This window comes from Triticum aestivum, chromosome 6A, assembly GCF_018294505.1.
Source record: "Triticum aestivum cultivar Chinese Spring chromosome 6A, IWGSC CS RefSeq v2.1, whole genome shotgun sequence".
Classification (NCBI taxonomy): Eukaryota; Viridiplantae; Streptophyta; class Magnoliopsida; order Poales; family Poaceae; genus Triticum; species Triticum aestivum.
In genome coordinates, this window is record NC_057809.1 from 605,382,679 (window position 1) to 605,407,061 (window position 24,383).

Sequence of the window (24,383 nt, forward strand, 5' to 3'; positions counted from 1 at the left end):
TCTACCCTCGGTGGACTACTCTGGTGAAGACAATCTCCAACCATATAGGAGAGAAGAGGAAGAGATTTTCCCAAGAGCAAGAGAGTGCTAGGAAGGATGTGGAGCGTGCACTCAGTGTTCTGCAATCTCATGGGGCATCGTTCGTTATACTGCTAGAACTTGGAGCACCAAAAAGTTGTGGGAGATGATGACTGCTTGTGTTATCGGGTACAATATGATCATAGAGTATGAGTGTCCGGAATGTATCTACGACCAAGGGTTTCAGTTTTAGAGTGACAATCTTGTGCCTGAGCATGGAGGAGCAGTAACATTTGCACAGTTCATCCAATTTCATCATCAAATGTGCGATTGGAAAACTCACATTTAGCTGTAAAATGATTTGGCTGAGCATATGTGGGCTCACGTAGACAACCAATAGATGTATCTTTTTTTAATGTATTTGAGACAATTTAATTTGGCTTGTAAACTATAATATATTTATTTGGCCGGTAAACTATGCTATATTTATTTGATTGCGAAACTATGTAAGATGTTTGTATTTTGTTTCAATTATGTTTAAAAACTCACGGAAGGCCGACCGCGAGGGTGAAAATGAGTCTGCGCATTGAGGACATGGCTGACTCAAACGCAAAAGGGGACAGACAACAAGCGAACAACCGACCTAAACGAACAAAAATCGGGTCAACGTGTTAGAGTTGTTCTGAAGACTTGGAGGCTTGACCCCTTTTTTCTAGAAAACTGGCGACGCTAGATCGATTCGGATGGAAAACACGCTTTGGTCATTCTAAAAGACGTGCCAGTAGCCAGAATACACTACCAGTACTTAAGTACGCCACTCGACCATGTAACCTCTTACGGTTACTAGTTCATTGGCCGACACCTTTTATGAGTCATATACAGGAGCAACGGATCATAATGTGCATATAAATGCAAGGCCACGCCTTTCCAACAAAAACATCAAAGCTAGACGATTCTGTTTCTCTTGTTTATTGTTTATTATTGCTTTCTATGACTAATTGCCATTTGCGTACTGTTAACATATATCTCTATCATCTCACTTGGACATGCCGCGGGATCACGATGAGCTAGGAGCCTAGGCGACAGCCAATCCATGAACAGCGAAAACGTCGCCATTGGTAACGGAAAGATCGATTCATGGACACATGTTGACATGTATGTATGTCCTTGCGTACGTTAAGATCACACATATGGCTAGCGTTGTCGAGACAGGTGAGCTACATTGCACGAACTTAGCCATGCAAAGGTAGATAGCTCAAGCCATCAGGCGTTATTAATGGCGCATCACCTTGACACCTAATCACATCGATATGGATGCTATGTACATCGATCACATGGTGTGATTTGTGACCATAGCTGTCCGTGTTGACTCTCGGAGCCAAGAGATGTGACTCTTTGGGGGCCAAGAGAAGTGGTCATTTTCTCGTTGTTTACGAGCTACTACCTAGCTAGGTTTTCTCTTTTTTTCCTTTTTACCAAAATGATTCAAATCAATAATAAAGATTCATGAGAAGTACAAAGCATCTCAAACATAATAAAAATTATATTGAGATCTCTGGACCACCAGACAACCACTACCGCCAGTAGAACGAGCCGATGATGCGACATTGTCAATACACCCGTACCAGAATCGGACCAACCTTGCCGATGACAGCCGGGAAGTCATCATGCATGTGCCCCTAAACACCATCGTATAGGACCTCCGCAATCGCTCCCCCCCCCCCCCCGGTCCCACAATCTCAGACTCCACTCCCAACAAATATTGTCAGGTGTTCATCCATAAGTTGAACTCAGTTGACTCTAGCGATGGAGTCGATTGGATGAACTCAAGACCTTCTTTGTGGCCGAGGAGGACAAGGTGCTGACCGGCCTCCATGATCGAGGCAGAGGAGGTGTGGAGCGCTGCCATGGCCGCTGCCGCCATCAAGGCCGCCTTCGAAGCTAAGCAGGAAGCTTGGAGGACGGAGGTTGTGCCGGTCACATGGAGATACAAGCAGAGGTAGACGGTGAGGGGAGGGTCAGGGCCGTCATGGAGATTTCATTAGTGGGCACTGGAGGGAGGAGCAAAAAGGTACTTGGACTCGTTCGAGTTGAAGAAGAAATATAATTTGAGTAGAATAAGAATAATATATGATTAGTACTATGTGCATCGTGCATTTGAATCCTACCAATGTTTAGTATTATATTTATGATGCATTTGGACCCTATCTATGCTTAATAATATAATCAATTTGGACCCTATGATATGTTTGAATTTGGGTTTGAAAAATACAATATTATGCATCTGAAATATTGTTGACTTGTGTGGTGTTGGAACATATTCATGTGAAACTAGAGTTGAAATGGAGTTCTTATACCCACATATTAAGAGAAATGAGAGAGGAAAATAAACAGGTTTGCATTTTAGGGAATCTGAAAAGGCACAGGGGTCCAAAATCTCTAAAATGCTTGCAAAGTGTCCTCTAAAACCACTTTAGAAGGTGCCCTACTAGTGAATCTCTAGATTTTATCTAACCCAAGTTTCGTATTGTGGCCAAAGTGAAATCTCGAGATGCATGGGCACCACATAAACTAGGAAGGATGAAGTAAATTACACGAAAATGCATTCATTTTTTAACTGCACTTAAAACATATATAAAGTTTTCACCAAATTAGTAATAAAAAATTATATAGCTAAAAAATATAAAGAAGTTTTTTGAGATTGAAGGCGTCTTTGATCTCTTTTGATGCTCGTATTTGGTATTGACACCGACATGGCTCTTTTTGGATTTGCTTCTCTTATTATTTTTCTTGATACCCTCTAAATAAGAATTCTCTTATTTAATACCTTTCACTCGCCGACGAGATATGGAGTAGCTCATGGTCTTTCCAATATTGTTGTTTAGTATCTTTTTCGAGTTGTGAGTCACTACATTTCGCTTGACAACCTTTCATCACAGGAGCTCATTTGTGTTTCTCGGTATCTTTATATCTAGGTTTGGTTGTGTTATATGCAAGATGTTTTACCTCTAGAAGAGAATATTGTAAAATTGTATATTAATTGCATAGATAATCTCATAATAACAACATATCGGCTACACTTAGGGACATCTCATTTTAAAGTGTTTTTTTTATGTTTAATATCTCATAGCATTGTAGAACTTATAAAAGCATGATTTTCCAATTATCCAATCTTTCCATAATAAATGGATCAATGTCTAAGTTTATATATACCTATGACATTTTAAAATGTACTTTAATTTTATGTTTAATACTTATCTCTTGGCTAGCATGTTATTGAACTTATGCAAACTGGTATGAAGCTTTATGTGATTGTATTTTTTATATAATGATATTAAAATGTGCCAAGATAACACTATTTCAAAAAACTAAACAAAGCCCAAGACTTAAACATAGGAGACTTACTTGATATAATGTATGCAACACAAATGCAAGAGTATAGTTGGTAGTTGAGGGAATCCTTAATAATGGACATTTATCATGAATGTTGTAGAATAAAGTATTTTACCTTTTACATTTCCCATTCCCCGTGTACATTTGGTGCATGAGATCTTTGTAATTCATGTTTAGCCAGTTGTCCTTAGCAATAACTATAATTATCTATTACTTGCTTGAAATGTTTTTACATATATATTTCTACGTCTTTAGATCAACATACTACTATTTGCTTGTTAGCTTGATTCATACATATGGATTGAAAGTCACACCAACATTATATACTAAAAGTATACATTTTGAGGAGTCAAATTTTAGGCAACGGGTGTGTGTGTTTTAAATTATATTTTCAGGAATTTTAGAATTTGCAAAAGCCTAATTAATAATTGTTTGTCACAAAGTTTACCCGAATTAAAGAGTATGAGGTTAGGCCAATGATTTTAAAAGCAATGATTTGTACGATATTGTTTTTACTCAAATTCGACATTTTTGCAAATATGCATACACGTGGAGATGTCCACATTAGAGGAAAAAACGTGGGAGCAGCTGTCCCCGGGGTATGTGCATCATGGACAGGGTTCGAGATCTAGTGAAGTTGCAACATAGCATGCACATCTGACTAATTTATGTCACCAAGTGGGCGTGGCAATACACGAAGACTTTGGCTTAGTAGTGCTATCCGAGTACAAATTCTCGACCTCTGGGGTGAAAAGTTTTTATACATTGGACATATAACATTACACTAGTAGCACCAAATTTTGTTAGTTTCATTAGCTCATTTGCTATTTTTAATGCACTAAATAAATTTCTATGGTTTTAGTGTATATGATTCAAATTTGAACTACAAATATATAAAAAGAAATGCCCAAAAGCTGGAAGAAAAGGCATATTTAAATTCTTAAGTACCTTTGTAGATCTTCACAAAGAAATGTGTGGAAAATAAATTATTTAAGTGGGAAAACCAAAACCATTACTTGCATGTTATATACTTTGTAAATTTTGTAAAATGTAAATGTAGTCCAATAAAAAGGAATTTGGTAGATAGTCATTATATGACATCGCGAGGCTGTGCTTACATTTAAAAAATCACAAAAGTCGGGTTCTAATTTTCTTAGAAACTAAAGCATCCCTAAGGAAGCATCGTAGCATTCAAAGGGTAAGTATGATATTTGAAGTTGAACTTGCAGTTGCATCACCATTATGAACTTGAAATTTCAATTACAACTAGATATTACACTAATATATAGTAATATACCTTCATGTTCCATACATTTATGTAATAATTTTGGTTTTTCTATTTTTAATAGCAAATTAAGACACCATGTGAATTACGTTCAAAACATAAAGATGTAGAAGGATCCCATCTTTGTGTAAATTGAACTAACAACGATACATTACTAATTCCAAAATTAGCATATTTTCTGGATCCATTTGGTATCTTCAAGGTATTATTTAATTCTTAGTATTTACAGAGTATAATTAAAACTTAAACTACAAGTACATTAAAAAACCTAAAAATGAATAAAAATATATTGAAGTTCTAAAATATCTTTGTAGGTCTTATCCAAAAACAAATATGGAACTCAATCATTTAAGTGGGGAAATCCGAGGCTTTAATAGGAGATATTTGTTTAAAAAAATTGTAAACCAAATCTGAGTAATATGAAACTTGGCATGGTGTGGTTTGATTGTATATGTTTAAAAAAAAATTATCGAAAGACCATGCTTAAAATTCTTTTCACAAAAAGTTTTATTGCATGTTTCTTAGAAACCACGACATCTCCAAGAAACATCCTAACTTATAAGGGTAAAGTTCAATGTTTGAAGTCGAACTCCCAATTGCTAATTCATAAAAATTATTTTATACATTGCTTGAAAAAACATGCAAAGGGCATCACACATGGTTGTGTTTTCTAACTGTATTATGGTGTAGGCTGCACCACATATAATTTTCTTGCAAACGCCATGCATAAGACATTCCACACATTTTTATGTTTCTGTTGTGTTAGATCATAGGCTACGTTGCACAATTTTCTTGCAAAAAAACTGTGTGCAAGGCATTGTATACGGTTGTTTTCTTAAACTATGTGTGATGATAGTATACATCACACAATTTTTATCTAAGAACCATCTATAAGAGATCACACTATTGCAATTTTGTAACGGTGTACGATCTTTTGACATTGCACACCTTTTTTGTTTGACTTTTCATGGATAGATTATCAAGCCCGCCGATTGGTCGCACACGATTTTTTTTAAAGTGAGCTATTTGTATATCATACATAGCTTTTGTCAAGGGTGTGAAGAGGGTGAATCTACACTGGTGTTTGTTAAATTTCCGGGCGCACTCATGGTTCCAATTGAAGAAGAAGTTCATAGAGAAATATAATTTGATTATATGAAGAATTAATGTGTCTATATGCATTTGAATCCTATCAATGTTTAGTACTATCTTTATCATGCATTTGGACCTTGTCTATGCTTAGTACTATAATCCATTTGGACCCTATGTTTTGTTTGAAATTGGGTTTGAAGGATCCCGTATTTGCATTTATGTTGTTGAATTGTGTGATGTTGGAAAATATTCATCCAAAATTAGTGTTCAAGTGGATTTCTTATACACATGTATCAAGAGAAATGAGGGAGGAAAAAATATAGGTGTTGCGGTTTTAGGGAATATGAAAAAGCACAGGGGAATAAAAACCTCTAAAATGGTTGTAGGGGGTCGTCTACAACCATTTTACAGGCTTCCCTCACTAGTGCAGAATTGGGCATTAGTCCTGGTTCGTGAGGGCCTTTAGTCCCGGTTCGTAAGGGCCTTTAGTCCTGGTTCACCAACCGGGACTAAAGGGTGGGTACTAAAGGTATATCCTAGAAGCTTCTCTAACACATATTTTATATCAAATCGACAATTAAAAAAAATCTAGATGTGTGGGCACCACATAAACTAGAACAGATGGAGTATATATTTACAAGTACAACATATTCATTTTTTAACTGCACTTAGAACCATATATAAAGGTGTCACCAAATTTACCAATTTAGCAATGAAAATATTATATGGGTTGGTAACAGCAAATACGTTTCTCTTAGAATTGGAGGCCCCTTTGAGCTCTACATTGGACATATAACAATACATTGGTAATGTCAAGATTTGGCATTTTTTTGAGTTCATTTGTTATTAATAAGGATTAAGTGAACTTATAGCGTCTTAGTGTGGATATTATTCAAACTTGAAGTACAAATATAAAACAAACATATGCCTAAAAATAGAAGAATTTTTTAATAAGAAAATTTGGGTTGTGATTTGCATAGAAACTAAAGCAACCCTGAGGAAATTATGTTGTACATTGCTTGAAAACATGTGAAGGGAAACACACACGGTTGCGTTTTTCTAGCTGTGTGTGATTATAGGTCACATCGCATATGATTTTTTATTTGCAGAAACTGTGCGTCAGACATCGCGCACGGATTCATTTTTCTATATTTGTAAGATGGTAGGCTACATCGCACGATTATATTGCAAAAAACCACAAGGCATCACATACCTTTTTTTAACTAAATATGATGTGTAACGCCCACGATGCGGCTATATCTCCCACGTGTCGAGGCACGACTTAGAGGCATAACCGCATTGTGGTTTTGTCGCAAGAAGGATCATCTTCACTCAATCCCATGTAATGAACAATAAAGGGATAAAGAGAGTTGGCTTACAATCTCCACGTCACACAATACTTAAGTAATTCTTACATCATCCAAAATACACACATAGACCGACTACGGTCAAATCCAAATAAAAGGAAGATAACCCCAAATGCTAGATCCCCGATCGTCCCAACTGGACTCCACTACTGATCATCAGGAAACGAAACATAGTAACGGCCAAGGTCCTCGTCGAACTCCCACTTGAGTTCGGTAGCATCACCTGCACTGGCATCATCGGCACCTGCAACTGTTTTGGTAGTACCTGTGAGTCACGAGGACTCAGCAATATCAAAACCCGCGAGATCAAGACTATTTAATCTTATGGGTAGGATAAGGTAATGAGGTGGAGTTGCAGCAAGCACTAAGCAAATATGGTGGCTAACTTACGCATAAAAGAGTAAGATGAGAAGTTATGCAATGGTCGTTAAGCTAGAAGTGATCCTGAAACTGCGTACGTTCAAACATAACCCCACCCCGTTCACTTCCCGAACCTCATCGGAAAGAGACCATCACGGTTACACACACGGTTGCGCATTTTAATTAAGTCAAGTGGCAAGTTCTCTATAACCGGATATTAGCAAATTCCCATCTGCCACATAACCGCGGGCACGGCTCTCGAAAGTTTATACCCTGCAGGGGTGTCCCACCTTAGCCCATCACAAGCTCTCACGATCAACGAAGGATATTCCTTCTCCCGGAACAACCCGATCAGACTCAGAATCCCAGTTACAAGATATTTCGACAATGGTAAAACAAGTCCAGCAAGACCTCCCGATGCACCGACCTAGTCTGATAAGATGTGCGCGGTCTTGTTCTCAGGGTACACCGGATAAGCGAAGCGTACATGTATATACCAAATTCCCCAAGTTACCAAACGGGCGGCCCCGCACGGGTGCTCTAGTTTGGACCAACGGTCATGTGGAGCACTTGCTCTGGGGTTGATTAAGTCCACGGGGTCCGGAAAGTCCCTATGCAAGTTTTTAGTTGTTATGGAAAATGGTAAAACCAAAGTTGGGCCTTGCTGGAGGAGTTTTATTCAAAGTAAACTGTCAAGGGGGTCCTATAACCTCAACCGCGTAAGGAACGCAAAATCAAGGAACATAACACCGGTATGACGGAAACTAGGGCGGCAAGAGTGGAACAGAACACCGAGCAAAATGCCAAGCCTTCCACCCTTTGCCAAGTATATAGGTGCATTAATTAAATAAGAGACATTGTGATATCCCAACATATCCATGTTCCAACATGGAACAACCTGCAAGCCACCTGCAACTAGCAACGCTATAAGAGGGGCTGAGCAAGAGCGGTAACTTAGCCAAACAACGGTTTTCTAGGAAGTTGGGTTAGAGGCTTGACATGGCAATATGGGAGGCATGATAAACAAGTGGTAGGTAGCACAACATAGCGATAGAACAAACAACTAGCAAGCAAAGATAGAAGTGACATTGAGGTTAATGGTCATCTTGCCTGCAATTTTCTCAGAGTTGTCAAAAGCTCGCTCCTCGTTAGCATACTCAATAGGTTCCTTGTTCATGAACTCGTCTCCCGGCTCTACTCAAAGGAAGAACACAAGCAACAGAACAACAATCAATCACGGTACAATGCACAAGCAACATGATGCAAGACATGACATGGAATGCAAGATATGATGTGCAATGCATATCGGTACTCCGGAAGGAAAAGGATGATCAAGGCATCAACTTGTTAAAACAAGTATGCCGCTGGAAAGATGTGGTGATTTCGGTCGAAATCGATATAAGGATCACCAGAAATGGATGCACGGTTTGCAAATGACAAGCAAAACGAGAATGACGCAAATCTACGATTAACAGCATCATAGCACTTAAAATGCAACAAGAAACTATGCTATCGCACTCCAACATAGCAACAAAGCACAGGACCATAAAGTACAGGTGAAGCTCTACAAATCGTGAACACCAAGCTCCTGCTAGTTCTCACTAGAACAAGCTCAAAATAGCATGGCAAAAATGCAAATGATATCAGCTTCATAGACTTAGAGAAAATACTATACATGTCAAAACAGCATCAGAAAGCAATGTTTAGAGCTAATAAACAACATGCTACAGGAACATATCAAGGCAACAAAAGGCATGGCATGCTAGTACTAAAGACATAGAACAAAACTCCCTTACTGAACGTTACCCAAAGATGCACAGAAAATGATGTGGCACCCATGCAAACATGGCAAGTTATACGAATAGTTTCAGACGGTAGAAAAACATGGCATGGCAGGAACAGATTCATGATAGCAACTTTGCAAGCTCAATTAACTCATCACAAGGCATTTCATGGCATAACAAGGTAATCAACATGAAGTAGACATAATCAAGAAGCTAAGCATGGCAAGAGCAAGTTCATAGGGTACATGCATCACTAGCAATACCCATGGCAAAGTTGAATCTCATGTTAACAATCTTCCAGGAATAATATCTAGCAAAAATAGAGCAAGGAAATGACATGCTACACTACTCTATAAATACAATCAGAGGCATGAATGGATAGAGCAATAACACATCTTCAAAACATGCTTAGTGAACTATCTCAAAATGTGCATGGATCTCATGGTAGCAACAAGTTTACATGGCATCAAAATGTAACAGGAAAAGGACTTAGCAAAATCACTATCTGAAATCAGCACCATTATGAAGCCTAGTTTGCATGCTTATTCTAGTCACCTCATAGCTCCTAAAAGTAAAAGGCTTGCACCACTGTAAATATTGCATGATAGAGCTCATAAAACATATAGACATCATGCTCATAGGATGCACACTCAAAATGAAACGAAAATGACAAATCATCAAGTTCTGTTAAATTCCAGCAGACAACATCATATAGCACTTTTGCAACAAGGATTGGGGCATCAATATGAGCAGTAACATGCATGCAAATTACACTAACATGAAGAGAATCACAATACAAACATTTTGATATAACATATACACAAAACGGAGCCACGGGCATGGAGATATGACATGATGAACAAGTGCATATAATGTAAGAATTTCAGGACTTGGTGGAAAAACGGGGTCAACCTTCGGATCCGGATCTAGGGTTTCGGCGTGATTCTCGAGGTTGGCCGGAGTACTCGCCGGAGAAGAGGACGGAGTAGGAGGGGACAGCGGCCGGAGTTGCGGGGAGCTCGCCGGAGCGCGGTGGAGGAGCCGGATCCGATGGCCGGCGACGTTGGAGATGACGACACGGGGGCGGCGCAGCCCCGCGGTGGTGCGGCGAGGTCGGCGGGCAGGGGCTGCGCCCGCTCGGTGGCGAGCTCAGTCGGGCGGCGGCGTTAGGAGGCGGAGGTCGGCGCCGGCGGCGAGGGCTTGGGGCGGCGGCGCGAGAGGAGCGGGGCGGCGGGGATGCGCGAGCCGGGCGGGCCGGCCTCAGGCCCCGCGGGCGGTGGCGGCGCGTGGTGGCGGAGGTGCCATGTGGCGGCTGGTGACTCGTGCGGGCGTGCTACCTCTTGACCTCTTGAGCACTGCGTTGGTTTTCCCTTGAAGAGGAAAGGGTGATGCGGCAAAGTAGCGTAAGTATTTCCCTCAGTTTTTGAGAACCAAGGTATCAATCCAGTAGGAGGCCACACGCAAGTCCCTCGTACCTACACAAACAAATAAAAACCTCGCAACCAACGCGATAAAGGGGTTGTCAATCCCTTCACGGTCACTTACGAGAGTGAGACCTGATAGATATGATAATGATAAGATAAATATTTTTGTTATTTTTATGATATAGATTGAAAGTAAAAATTGCAAAGTAAAATAGATTGGAAACTTATATGATGGAGAATAGACCCGGGGGGCATAGGTTTCACTAGTGGCTTCTCTCAAGATAGCATAAGTATTACAGTGGGTGAACGAATTACTGTCGAGCAATTGATAGAATTGAGCATAGTTATGAGAATATCTAGGCATGATCATGAATATAGGCATCACGTCCGTGACAAGTAGACCGACTTCTGCCTGCATCTACTACTATTACTCCACACATCGACCGCTATCCAGCATGCATTTAGAGTATTAAGTTCATAAGAATAGAGTAACGCATTAGGTAAGATGACATGATGTAGAGGGATAAACTCAAGCAATATGATATAAACCCCATCTTTTTATCCTCGATGGCAACAATACAATACGTGTCGTTTCCCTTTCTGTCACTGGGATCGAGCACCGCAAGATTGAACCCAAAGCTAAGCACTTCTCCCATTGCAAAACAGATCAATCTAGTAGGCCAAACCAAACTGATAATTCTAGGAGACTTGCAAAGATAACCAATCATGCATAAAATAATTCAGAGAAGATTCAAATATTGTTCATAGATAGACTTGATCATAAACCCACAATTCATCGTATCTCGACAAACACACCGCAAAAAGAGTTACATCGAATAGATCTCCAAGAAGATCGAGGAGAACATTGTATTGATACCCAAAGGTCTGAAGTAAACTACTCACACATCACCGAAGAGGCCATGGAGTTGATGTAGATGCCCTCCGTGATCGATGTCCCCTCCAACGGAGCTCCGAAAAAGGCCCCAAGATGGGATCTCTTGGGTACAGATGGTTGCGACGGTGGAAATAGGGTTTCGTGGTGCTCCTGGATGTTTTCGGAGTATATATAGGAGAGAAGTAGGTCGGTGGAGCAACAAGGGGCCCACGAGGGTGGAGGGCGTGCCCAGGGGGGTAGGCGCGCCCCCTGCCTCGTGGCCTCCTCGATTGTTTCTTGACGTCCACTCCAAGTCCCCTGGATCACGTTTGTTCCAAAAAATAACTCTCCCGAAGGTTTCATTCCGTTTGATATTTCTTTTCTGCGAAACACTGAAATAGGCAAAAAAAACAGCAATTTGCACTGGGCCTTGGGTTAATAGGTTAGTCCCAAAAGTAACATAAAAGTGTAAAATAAAGCTCATTAACATCCAAAACAGAATATATAATAGCATGGAACAATCAAAAATTATAGATACGTTGGAGACATATCAGGGCGCGGCCCCGGGTTTTGTCCAGTGGAGTTGGACGTGTCCGGCGACGCGGAGGGAGAGGCATATTTATAGGTAGAGGAAGCTAGGAAAGTCCGAATGAGGTGCGGTTTTCGCCCACACGATCGTGATCCAACGACGGAGAGCATGGAGGGGGTTTAGATGAGTTAGTGGACTGTTTTGGAGGGGTGTTGGGCTGCAAATAGAAAGAGGCTTGTGCGGTTACCCGGTTAATCGTTGGGGCATCAAACGACCTCTAAATGGCACGAAATTTGACAGGCGGCCTACCGGTGATGTACGAAGGCCACTCGACGAATCTCGATCCATTCCGAGAAACGTTTTTCTCCCGCTCATGAAACGAGATTAGAGGGGTGTCACAGGTGCATGTGGGAGTGTCGGATTGCAAAACGGACAACGGGGAAAATGACCGGATGCATGAGACGAACACGTATGCAAATGAGATGCACATGATGACATGAGATGAAATGCATGACACGGACAAAAAGCAAAATAAAGGCAAAAATCCAACCACGAAGAAAATATCATATCACATAGCCGGAAATGGTAGGAGTTGAAGTTACAAATATAGAAAGTTACATCCAGGGTGTTACATGATGGTAGGCCATATCGACAAACCTCGTACACAGTTGCAATTTGTAACTTTGTGGGATTTTTTGACATCACACACTTGCCAAGTTTTTTTTATGATAGCTTACCAAGCTAGCTGCTTGGTCGCACACGGTTCTTGCTATTTGTAAATCATAAATATTTTTTATCTAATGTGTGCTATAGGGAGCTTAATAGTATGAATCTTTATAGGTGTTTTTAATTTGCTGGGCGCATGCACGCGAGCACACACACATTGTTTTACTGGTTTTCTTTCTACACAGGACATGTATACAAGTGCAATTTGTTTTTTCCTAGAACAAGGTACTATTCCCTCGCAAAAAATAAAGAACAAGGTACTATTTACAAGGTAAATTCGTGTCAAGAAGACAGAAACATATATAAGCAGAAGGAAATAGAAGACGACCATACACATAGCCCCTTAATCCAAATAATTGTGTACGTGTTCTAAATACTGAATTCATCAATGATTTCTCCAAGTTAAATCAAGCATTCGAGGTTGACCAATCCGAACCTCCCGGCAGCAGCTATTGCCACCATGACCACACTGTCCCATGCCTTGAGCCTCCGCTTTTTTCGATTTCCGCCATGGGATCAAGCGGAATGAAATGCTCAGCAGGATCTCCATTCCATGCACAGTAGGATCCACTAACTCCTTTCGCATTTTCGATTCTTTCCACTCAAGCAGAGAAACAGGGGGAAAGGAAGATGATCGACGAACCATGCCAGTAGCAATGCGCCCATACTTGATGGATGGAAGCAAAGGATCTTCTTCCGCATTGCCAATGAAGAATGTTTTGAATGTTTTTGTACTATTTTTTTATTTTACTCTTCACCTGTGTGTGTGTGTGTGTGTGTGTGTGTGTGTGTGTGTGTGTGTGTGTGTGAGCACGGGATCAGAAGAGCACTTCTCTCGGACAGAAGCAGAGGTGCGCAGATCTCCAAATGTGTGCAGCCAGTGAAGCAAAATCTAATAGAATCTCAGTTCCACCGATCAATTATGCGTTCTGGAGGTGCCACTTGCAATAACTGTCATGCTGCATGTTAGGTTAGCTGGCCACACATGCTCGATCGCCTGGAGAAACACAGTTCAGATCAGCGGCCTGAAAGACGTACTGTGCACAAGTACTCGATGGTGTTACGTCGGTTTCCTGTAGCTGTCCATGTTGCATTTGTCCAACGCGAGTTAAGTGAGTATTTAAGAACCGCTTTTCATTTAGGTCCTAAACAGGGAGGCAATATTAATGGTAACACACTGGATTGTCTAATAACCTGGACATGTCGGCGTGCCCACCATGAGCTAAGCGACGATAGATTCATCAGGAAACCGTCGCCATATATTGGTGACAAAAATAAGATCGATAAATGAACATATATACATGGAGCCTCCCCAAACCTTCGTCTTAACTAAAATGGTAGTAGAAGCCCCAAAAGATGGATTAGGGATTTATCTAGTAGGAGATGATAGCTTTTTCCCCTAGAGATGGAAAATCCGTCCACCCGATTTTATTAATTTGCAAATTCTTCCTTTTTTTTAGAAAATTCTTCCTCAGCTGATGCGTTCTTCTCGGACAAAGCGGTGGCATGACTACTGGATTTTAGAAAGTTTTCACGCAGAGCCAGGGCGGCACGGACTATAAATATTTGGTATTGTATATGTTAAAAAATCAATGCACTTGATTAAAATTTATCAAGTTTGACTTGAGACAAAGCTAATATAAAGAGTAGACAAAACGGAGGAAGCAAGTCATATGTTACAGCAGTTACACCGTTGACAACCATTTTGAATATGAACTCAGCGACATTGTTTACGGGGATATAAGAGCAACTCCAGTGGATTCCCCAATGCCCCTCCGTCTAAAAATAACTAAAATAATCATTTAATCGATCCCCCAAAAGTCCACTCTATCCTATATTAGTGCCTTTTAGAAACAACCATCTACCCTTTATATAGAGAGGGAGCGGGAGGGAAAAAGAATGCCCACCATTCTTGGTTTATTTTGGCACCACGGATCTTTCAGCTACCACCCAACACTTCACCTGCCAAATAATTCCTCCCACCGCACCCCAACTCTCGTGCCACCACCACCGAACTCCACCCCACTGTCATTCCCACCATCTTGGGACCGTTCATGTCGCTGCCTCAACTTTCTTGCCTTCACAAGACCGTTGCCTCACCCACTTCTCCACTATCTGCCACCTTGCCTCCGACCACCACAGCCGCCTTCCCACAACCCCGCCACTGCTCCCGCGCGTCTTCTCACCCATCGTCACCTCCTCACAACACTCCAGTCATCAAGGCCATATACAATGATCATGCGTCTCCTAATGGTTCTTCCCACCATTGTCCAAGACCTCTACGCCTGCCCACTTCTCGTTCGGTCCCTGCCCCTTCCCGCCGATACAAGCTTCGCATCCGACACTCACCGAGTGTTTGTTCATGTCTCAGAATCTGACGACGGGGTTGATTGGAGGTGCTCAAGACCTTTTTCTGGCCGAGGGGGATGAGGTGGAGACCGTGCCTACTGTCGCATGGCCACCACCGCGAGCAAAAGGAGGAAGAGTCGGTCGCCTCTGGCACTGAGGCCCCAACCAAGGCCAAGCGAGAGACCCGAAGGACAAGGTTGTGGCTTCCTACATTGAGGTACGGGCTGAGATAGAGGACGAGGAATTGGGCATGGTCATCATAGTGATTTTTTTAGATTGTAACAATGATGAAGGCGATTACGACATGGAGGATGATCCCGATAACGAGAACCAAAGAACATGTAGATTCTCCAGTAGGGCACAGTGATAGGCGTCTGACGCCCCCGGCGATTAGCGGCCACTAGAGGGAGGAGCACAAGAGGTACTCGAATTGATCCAAGAAGAAATAGAGTTTGAGTACAGGATTAAAAAACTATATTTATTACTATGTTTACCGTGCATTTGGACATATCTTTGCTTAGTGGTTTCATGCGGTTGAACCCTATGTCATGTTTGAATTTGGACATGTAACTTTCAAAATTATGCATTTGAAATAGTGTTGACTTGTGGGACACTGTAACATATTCAATTGGAATTAGAGTTGAAATGGAATCCATATACACACATATTAAGAGAAATAGGAGATGCAAAAATATAAAGGGCATAGTTTTAGTGAATGTAAAAGGAAAGGCTCCAAAGCCTCTAAAACCATTATAGAGTGTCCTTTGTCTGGGAATGTGTGAGAGTTGCTCTTACTCAATGTTTCCTTAAAACCATTGACTAATAGGTAGAAAGGTGTCCCTGAGGTAATTTCAATTTGGGTGGAGTAGACTTTGAAAATCCGACTATGGTGTGCAAAGAAGATGCGCCTGTGGAATCACTAAACAAAACCTGGGAAGTTATTTACCATGTCGTGGCATAATAAATTTGACCTTAATGGCCTAATTCTTGCAAGCAATCAAAGAACAAGAAAAAATATATTTGTAATATTGATATTGCTAATAAAGTGGACGTATTGATAAAGTTGGGGTTCCGCAAGCGGTTTTGACCTAGTCTTTGGTCAAAAATGAAGTACTATGAGTTGTAGTAATGGCGTACTTTTAACTAAATAAAACCTGAGTCTAAACGATGCCCAAGAGACGATACTTGTGGGGGGACAAGGGGAAATTCCTTCATCTCGGGGAGAGGGCAGAAATCCACCACAATGCGTTTTTCCTCCACTAAGAGAAACTCTAAAAAAATCTATGGTGATGCATTTTAAATTACATGGGCTTGGCCCAAAATTAAGGTGGCTCAATACCTATAGATGGCTATGGATGCAAATATGATGTGTCATATTGTATATTTCACTCATATCTTCACATGTCGCCATGGTGGCGTCAAAGTCCTGAAATCTCCACATGAAGCTTCGTTGTCATTCCATGTGTGCCCACCTTGATCTCCATGCTTGATCACGCTCCAATACTCATCTCTCTTCTCCGTGAAGGTCCTTTATTCCTAAGCAATACAAACACATCTAATTTAGGCAGCATCCTATTCTCTAGAACATTGGAAGTAATTTTGAGAAACGAAATAACACAATAGTTTGATTGGCGTGCGTGACCTCTAGTGTTTGGTCCTTTTTTTTATGAAACTTGGACATGTGTAGCGGTAGGGTTTGTGTGTGTAACAGTAGTAGTGATGTTCTCATCATTAATGGTAAAAACTTGAACTTGGAGTTGCGTCGGCACCTCATAAACTAGGATTCAGATGCAATACTTATTTGCAAGTAGATCTTATGAGTAAATTACATGTCAATGCATTGGATTTTAAATGATACATCGAGAAACATATATAAATGTGTGAGCAACTTTCATCGGTTTAATAACGGAAAAATTATATAGCTAACTTATGAAATTGTTGAATGATTTGAAGCTCTGCTAAGGTCTTTCTATGCTCGCATTTGTTGTTGGCATCACTGTGAATCTTTTTCAAGTTAGTTTGATTCTACTTCCCTCAATGGAATTTTAAATAAGAATATTTTTATTCAATCCTTCCACTCCCCGACGAGAAATGTAGCATGGATTTAGTTTCCGAACTTTCTCGTGTTTTAATCTCGGGGCATGCTACGCGTCAGCCGGCGGATCTTTTTAAAAGAACCACCCCATTGCGAGCTATCCGATGTCACGCTATGTGAGACAAAGTGGTGTCTCTGATTCTTGCAACAGAGCTGCTATTGCGGAAATCTTTGCAACAAACATCCTCCCTTTATCCCTCCTCCAAGAAAAGACAGCTATGGTTTCTGCTTCCCGTTGGCGGCGGCGCCGATCTCCCACGTATCCTGTGGCCTTAGGGCCATGTGTGCGCGGTGGATCCCGGCCCTTGCCGGTGGGAGGGCTCTGTTTTCGGGTGCTTCTTCAAGTTTTGTTAGGGGTTGTGTCCTGCTCAAGAAGACGAGACGGCGGCGGCTTCTTGAAGATGGAATAAGGTTCTCCCCGCCTAGTCCCCGTCCCAATGGTGTGTCTAGTATCATCAGAGGGCGTGTGGAGGTGTGTCTCCGGCAGATCTCACGAGATTTGGTCGGTTGTTGTTTTTGGTGGATCCGGTCTTTGTTCGTCTTTGTTCATGTGTCTCAGGTTGGATCCTTCTGATATAAAATTCTCTTCATCGGCAGCGGTTGCTGTTCTGGGGCATTGGTCCTATGGGACCTAAGCACGACGAATTCCCGACTGTCTACTACAACAAGTTGTGCCCGGCTCCGGCGAGGGAAGGGCGATGATGGTGGCGCGCCTTCGGCCCGCTTCAATGCTTGTAGTCGTCGCTAGGTGGTCTATGAATATGGATGTATTTTTTATTATTTCTGGTGTTCATTGTACTATCATGATTGAAGATGAATAGATCGATAGTTTCCCGCAAAAAAACAAACTCTTGTTGCAGAAATCTTTGCAACACGAGTCTTGTTACAATTTTTTTTACAAAAAAGATATTGTTGCAGAAAAACTTTTGCAACAAAGGTCATTTTGCATTTTTGTCTCATCTTTGTGGAAGAAACTTTTGCAACATAGATGATGTTGCAGAAAATTTCCGCAACATCACCTATGTTACAGGAAAAAATGGAATTAAGATTATGTTGTTGTTGAAACACCGTTGCCTTTGCCGACGCATGTCGTAGTAGCACTGTCGTCATTCGTCGACTTTGTCATTCCCTTCGTAGTTGCAATTGCAACATGGAGGCGGCACGTGATGGCCTCAATGCGGCGCCGTCGCCCATCCTTTTCCTGCTCCACAACGGCGTCGCCGGGTGCATCGTTGTCGTCTCTTTCCAGCCCACCAGGCGAGCAACCACATCAACATGCGGTAGGAAGCATCAAGGCATAGTCGATCCGATGGCTTTTGCGGTGGTGAATGGCTAGCTGTGGAGGACGCCGAAGTGTGGCGAGAGGGACATCAAATGGCGGTGGTCGCAAGCTCCTGAAGAGATTTGGGGGAAAACTATGTGTATGTGAGGAAGACGATGGATCCAAAAGGATAAGGCAGTGTGTGGTTGGTTGTTAGGATATGTGACTATGTGGGCCAAAGCCAACAATGGTGCTCTCTGTATCACAGGATCAAAATGGATCGGACGGTTTGGGAAGCAGCAGACGCAATGACACGATTCGTCAGGTGATTGCTATCATTTCCCTTTAATCTCTGCTTCTTTATAGAAAAGCGATGATGTATTTTGTTTGGCATATTCTTATCTAAGTAGTTTTTTTTCTTTATACAATTATGCTTGTAAATATAGCATCTAACTATAATATTCCATGGTTGACCTTCTTCTAAACAAGAATATCATAAAATTGTATATTAATTGTATGTTTAATCTCCTAATAACAATATATTGATTATACATAGGAGCATATCATTTCAAAAAATACATAATAATACCGAGCCGTAGTACTTATAAAAATATGAATTTTAAGACTCTCCAACCTTAGCTTCTCATATTAATCGATCAAGAATTAAAGGTTTTTAGAACTATGCATGCTATTAAATTTTTAAAAAAATGCCATTAAAAGATGTGGTCCATATTTCAACCATGTTCATCTGTTATATTAACCAAAATGTATAATTTGTGATAGTTCGAAATTGGTATGAAGCTTTGCGGGTGTCGTATTGTTTATTCCATCCATCCCATTATATAAGACTTTTATGATTAGTGCAGTGTCAAAATATGTCTTACATTATGGATGGAGGGAGTATGTGATAATATTAAAAATGTGTTAATATCACACTATTTTAAATAAAACTAAATAAAGCTCTGGACTTTAACATAAGAGACTTGCTTCATATAATTTATACAATCTGTATTGCACGAGTACAATCAGTAGTTGTGAAAATCCACAGCAATTGACATTTATCATGAATGTTGTAGAATAAAGAACTTTACCTTCCGCATTTCCCATTATGCATGCACATTTGATGCATGACATCCTTGTCATGCTTGTTTAGCCCGTTGTCATTTAGTAATAATTGGGATTGTTTATAGCTCGTAGGCTAGGTAGTGATCCTAAAATTAATCATGGTGTACGACGGGTTATTTTCGTGCTGTGGAGCTTGGCCTCATCCAACGGCTGACCACGAGACACGCGGCCTCTAGCATCTCCCTCTATGCCGCCGACGTCGTCATCTTTTGCCGCCTGGATCACCACGATATCTCGGCTGTCCGCGAGCTTCTACGTGTCTTTGGGGTGGCCTCCGAGCTCTGCACTAACTACAACAAGTGCTCAGCTACTCCCATCCTGTGCAATGACGAGGACATAGCGACCATTGCTTCCAAGATGCAATGCTCGATGAAACAATTCCCTATTCAATACTTGGGACTCCTTTTGTCCATCCGCAAGCCTTCTACCACGAGCCTCATGCCAATCATCCACAAGCTAAAGCGGAAACTTTCCACATGGCGCGCCTCCCTCCTCTCCCGAGGAGATCGTCTCGCTCTCGTCCGGCACGTCCTATGTGCCATCCCCATGCACTTCCTCACCGTCATCGCCTTCAACCCCTCCATCCTCAAGCAGGACTAATCGGATCATTGGTGGGTTTCTTTGGGCTGGGAGCAAGGATGCCAAAGGCAGCCAATGCTTGGTTAATTGGCAAAGAGTATGCCGCCCGCTTTCTCTTGGTGGCCTCGGCGTCCGTGACCTACAGTGCGCCGGCATCGCGCTTAGAACTCACTGGCTTTGGCTCAAGTACACGGGCACGTCGCACTCGTGGAGCCATCTTCACATCCCTCAAGACCTCGCCGTCTCGGCCATCTTCCGTGCATCTACCATCTGGGCACTCGGCGACGGACGCACTTGCAGGTTCTGGAGTGACCATTGGATCAATGGTAGATCGGTCGCTGAGATCGCCCCGCTTGTTCTCGCACTTGTTACCCGGCGATGGCGCAAGACCCGCACCGTGCACGATGGCATTCTCCGGCGCTCCTGGGTCCGTGACATCCAGGGCGCTCTGGGCCCTGCCACTCTCGTCCAGTATGTTGACCTTTGGCGCTGCGTGCGTCACGTCTCTCTCACTGACTCCCCAGACTCCCTCCAATGGTGCTGGACTTCTTCCGCTACCTACTCGGCGAGCTCATGTTATCAGACGCTTTTCCTCGGCGCCTGCCAGGACCCGCATTGGCGGCTCACTTGGAAGCCATGGGCCCCCGTTCGCATAAAATTCTTCATGTGGCTGGCGTTGCAGGACCGATGCTGGATGGTTGAATGACTCGCTCGTCATGGCCTTCCACGCGAGGACTCTTGCCCCTTCTACGATCAAGAAGAGGAGACTATACAACATCTTTTGGTGGGCTGCCCTTTCTCCTGCCAAATATGGCACGAGGTCCTCAGTTGGGTTCGCTCAACTGCCGACATTCCGAGCAATGACACTGACTTCTTCACCTGGTGGGAGACATCCTGCAACCGTTCGCCATCCCCTGCGCGCAAGGATTTGGCCTCTCTTATCATCCTCACTGCCTGGTGGCTTTGGAAGCACTGGAACGCCTGCATCTTCGACGGCAAGCAGCCCTCCATCACCCGGCTTTCCGCATCATCAGAGACGAAGCGCGCATGTGGGCCAAGGTCGGCGCCACCGGACTACACAACATCATTCCCGAGAGATAGCATTCTAGGTTTCTCGGGCTGAGCAACCCCATGTTTGTCCTGCTTCTAGCTCGCTTCCATGCCTTCCTGTGTACATGGCTTAGCGAGCTTCTGTAACCTCATGTTGTACAACTCTTCCCCTATCAATAAAAAGATACGCATCCTCTGTGTATTCACGAAAAAAAATAACCCTGTTTTTTGCGCTTCCTACACACAGGCCATGTATATATGAGAACAAAATTCTATTTACAACAATACACGCCTGTAGGCATATAAACATATATATGCAATTGGCTACAAAAACATTACAGATTCAAATTTGTATGAACAAGACAAGTTAGAATTTTTCTGATCTGGGACAAAATAAAATAACCATAGCATAATCTTGGATTAATAATAATTTGTTTACAAAATTTTAATTCTCAATGTAGCTTGTTGAAGTTGAAAAGTACTACTAACAAATACAGGCACGCATCAACGCCCTTGTTCACTTTTCTTGTGCACACTCTGTTTTTACTTTTTATTTCATCTAAGTATAACCGAACATCTTTTTGTTCATAACACGATCCATCGTGTGGATCCACGTACAATCGTACATACACATATGCGGGCTAACTATTTACAAGTGTAAGTTCGTATCAACAGGACGAACAGAAAAATCGTAAACGAAAAAAAAGACCACCATACACATACCCCCTTGATTTAAAATAATTTTCTACGAGTTTGCCTTTAACTCTTTAAATAATCAATAATAATTTAGGATCCAAAGTAAAATCAAAGCATTGGAGGTTAGAATGGGAAGGCGCCTCCCTGGCCCTGTAGGTCGTTGACCCATCCGAACTTCTCCGTGTAGGGGTTGACCATGGTCTCCGGCGGGTAGTCGTCGATGCAGTCTTCCCAGGCGCCGGCGTCGTCGAGGTCCTTGCTAACCTCCCAGTAGCAGCTGTTGCACTTGAACCCGGAGCCGAAGGTGACCATGAGCACCCTGTCCCCTGCTTTGAGCCGCCGCTTCGCCTCCATGTAGGACAGCACGTACCACAGGCTGCTCGCCGACGTGTTCCCCCACCGGTGCAGCGTCATGGTCGCCGGCTCGACGTCGTAGCTGTTGAGCCCCAGGTTCTTCCTCACCGCCTCGATGACCGCCGTCCCGCCGGGGTGGAGGCAGAAGTGATCCACCCCCGTCTTGAAGTTGATCTTGGGGCCCTCGAACTTGAGCTTCCGGCGCATGAGCTTGCGCGCCAGAAGGCGCACGGTGAAGCGCGCGAGCTCGGCGGCCGGCAGGATGCGCGGCGCCAGGCGCTGGAGGTTCTCGCTGAAGGCGCGCACAGCGGCCTTGGGGAGCGCCTTGCTGAGGCTGACCCCGAGGCGGCCGTCGGCGTCCTCGCAGTGCACGGCAGCGGCGTGCGCGTCGTCGTGGGCGCCGATGTGCGCGCGCACGAGGCAGCGCAGCTCCATCTTGGCCCGGGACCGGTAGGCCGGGTCGTTGGTGAGCAGCGCGGCGCCGCCGCCGCAGCGGAAGAGGCAGTTGCCGAGCATCATGGACTTGTCGGTGCCGTTGTACCAGTTGGGGGCGCAGGACTCGGAGGTGACCACCAGCGCCATGGTGCGCGGGCGGGTGAGCATGACCTGCCGCGCGAGATCCACGGACACGAGGCCCGCGCTGCACCCCATGCCGGACAGGTTGTACGCCTGGACGTCCTCCCGCATCCCGAACCGGGCCACGACCCGCGCCGCCAGCGACGGCGCCGGCGAGAAGGACCCGACATTGAGCACGACCAGGTCCACGTCTCGCGGCGACACGCCCGTCTTCTCGAACACGGCGCGCACGGCGTCGTCGAAGAAGGCGTCCATCTCCTCGAGCGCGTCGTAGTGGGTGGCGCACTCCTCGCGGCCGTCGAGCACGTTGCGCGGGCAGTAGGTGTGCTCGCCGATGCCGGAGTTGACGATGACCTTGAGCAGGAAGCGGTAGTCGGGCATGCCGAGGCGCTTGTTGCGCTCGATGACGGCGCCCGCCATCTCGGTGGTGACCTTGCGGTCGTCGGAGGGCTTGTGGCAGGCGAAGTCGAGCAGGTAGCAGCGCGCCCGCCGCGCGCGCGCCATGGCCTGCCAGGCCAGGTACGCCGCCGCGTGCGCCAGCAGCAGCACCGTCAGCAGCGGCAGCAGCTCCATGGTGGCGCTCCGGTGAGCTCGGTTCAGGTGGTGACTGGCGAGTGTGAGGGAGTGTGGCAGTGGCAGTGGCAGTGGCAGGGGCTGGCGCGGCGCGGGCAGGATATATAGACGGGCGGCACGCGGTTGGTGGCGCGGTGCGAGATGTACGTGTGTGTAGTGTAGTACGTGGGTGCGCGCACGCGAGGGACGCGGCTCAACTACTGAGGGTGGTGGTGGTGGTGATGGTGGTGGCGAACATGGCCGCGTCGCATCGGGGTCGGGTCGCCGGTGAGGTGGGGTTAAATGCGATCGGGGCGGGCACCAGTGGCGGCCTGCGGTGGCCAACGCCCAACCAATTACTCCCCGCCGTGGCATGCATTGGCGGGCTAGTTAGGCCTGTCCGTCTCTCTGGCACACACGCCGGCCAGCCGGCCAGCCAGCCAATCGCCGACGGGGTAGCAGGATGAGGGCGACGCGAAAGGTGGTGTCCCTTGATTTTCATTTGCAAAATCAACGCAAAATCCTTGTGAGTTGATCCCAAGTGGTTGGAGTCCATCGACTGTTGAGTGGCCTTTCATGTGAAGCGGAAACAGTGACTGTCAGGTGCATGGACGTAGTTAATTACCTCTGCTACTTGTGTTCATCATGCTATGCAGCCTCGAGGAGCCGGCATCAATCCACGTCGTAGCTCGATCTAATCCGTTTCGATGGATGCATTTAAGTAGGATCGGAGTCAAAAAGACAGACTCTAAGAAGTGCCGTCCTTGCAGGGGATTGCAGCCATGAAGCGGCAAGCAGCGGTAAAACCCTAACCTATCTTTTAGCTTTCCCCTTCCCGCCACCAGCCATGAAGCGGCAAGCAGAGGGGGAGATGATCCAACACGCCCTTCCCCC

General features: G+C 44.1%; 1 protein-coding gene across 1 annotated transcript; it reads right to left on the reverse strand.

Moving 5' to 3' along the window:
* Positions 1-21,705: 21,705 nt before the first annotated feature.
* LOC123128937 (3-ketoacyl-CoA synthase 12) lies at positions 21,706-23,742 on the reverse strand. Its single transcript, XM_044549058.1, has one exon. It carries the CDS (start codon positions 23,508-23,510, stop codon positions 22,131-22,133), a length of 1,380 nt encoding a protein of 459 aa, XP_044404993.1. The 5' UTR covers positions 23,511-23,742; the 3' UTR covers positions 21,706-22,130.
* Positions 23,743-24,383: the final 641 nt, after the last annotated feature.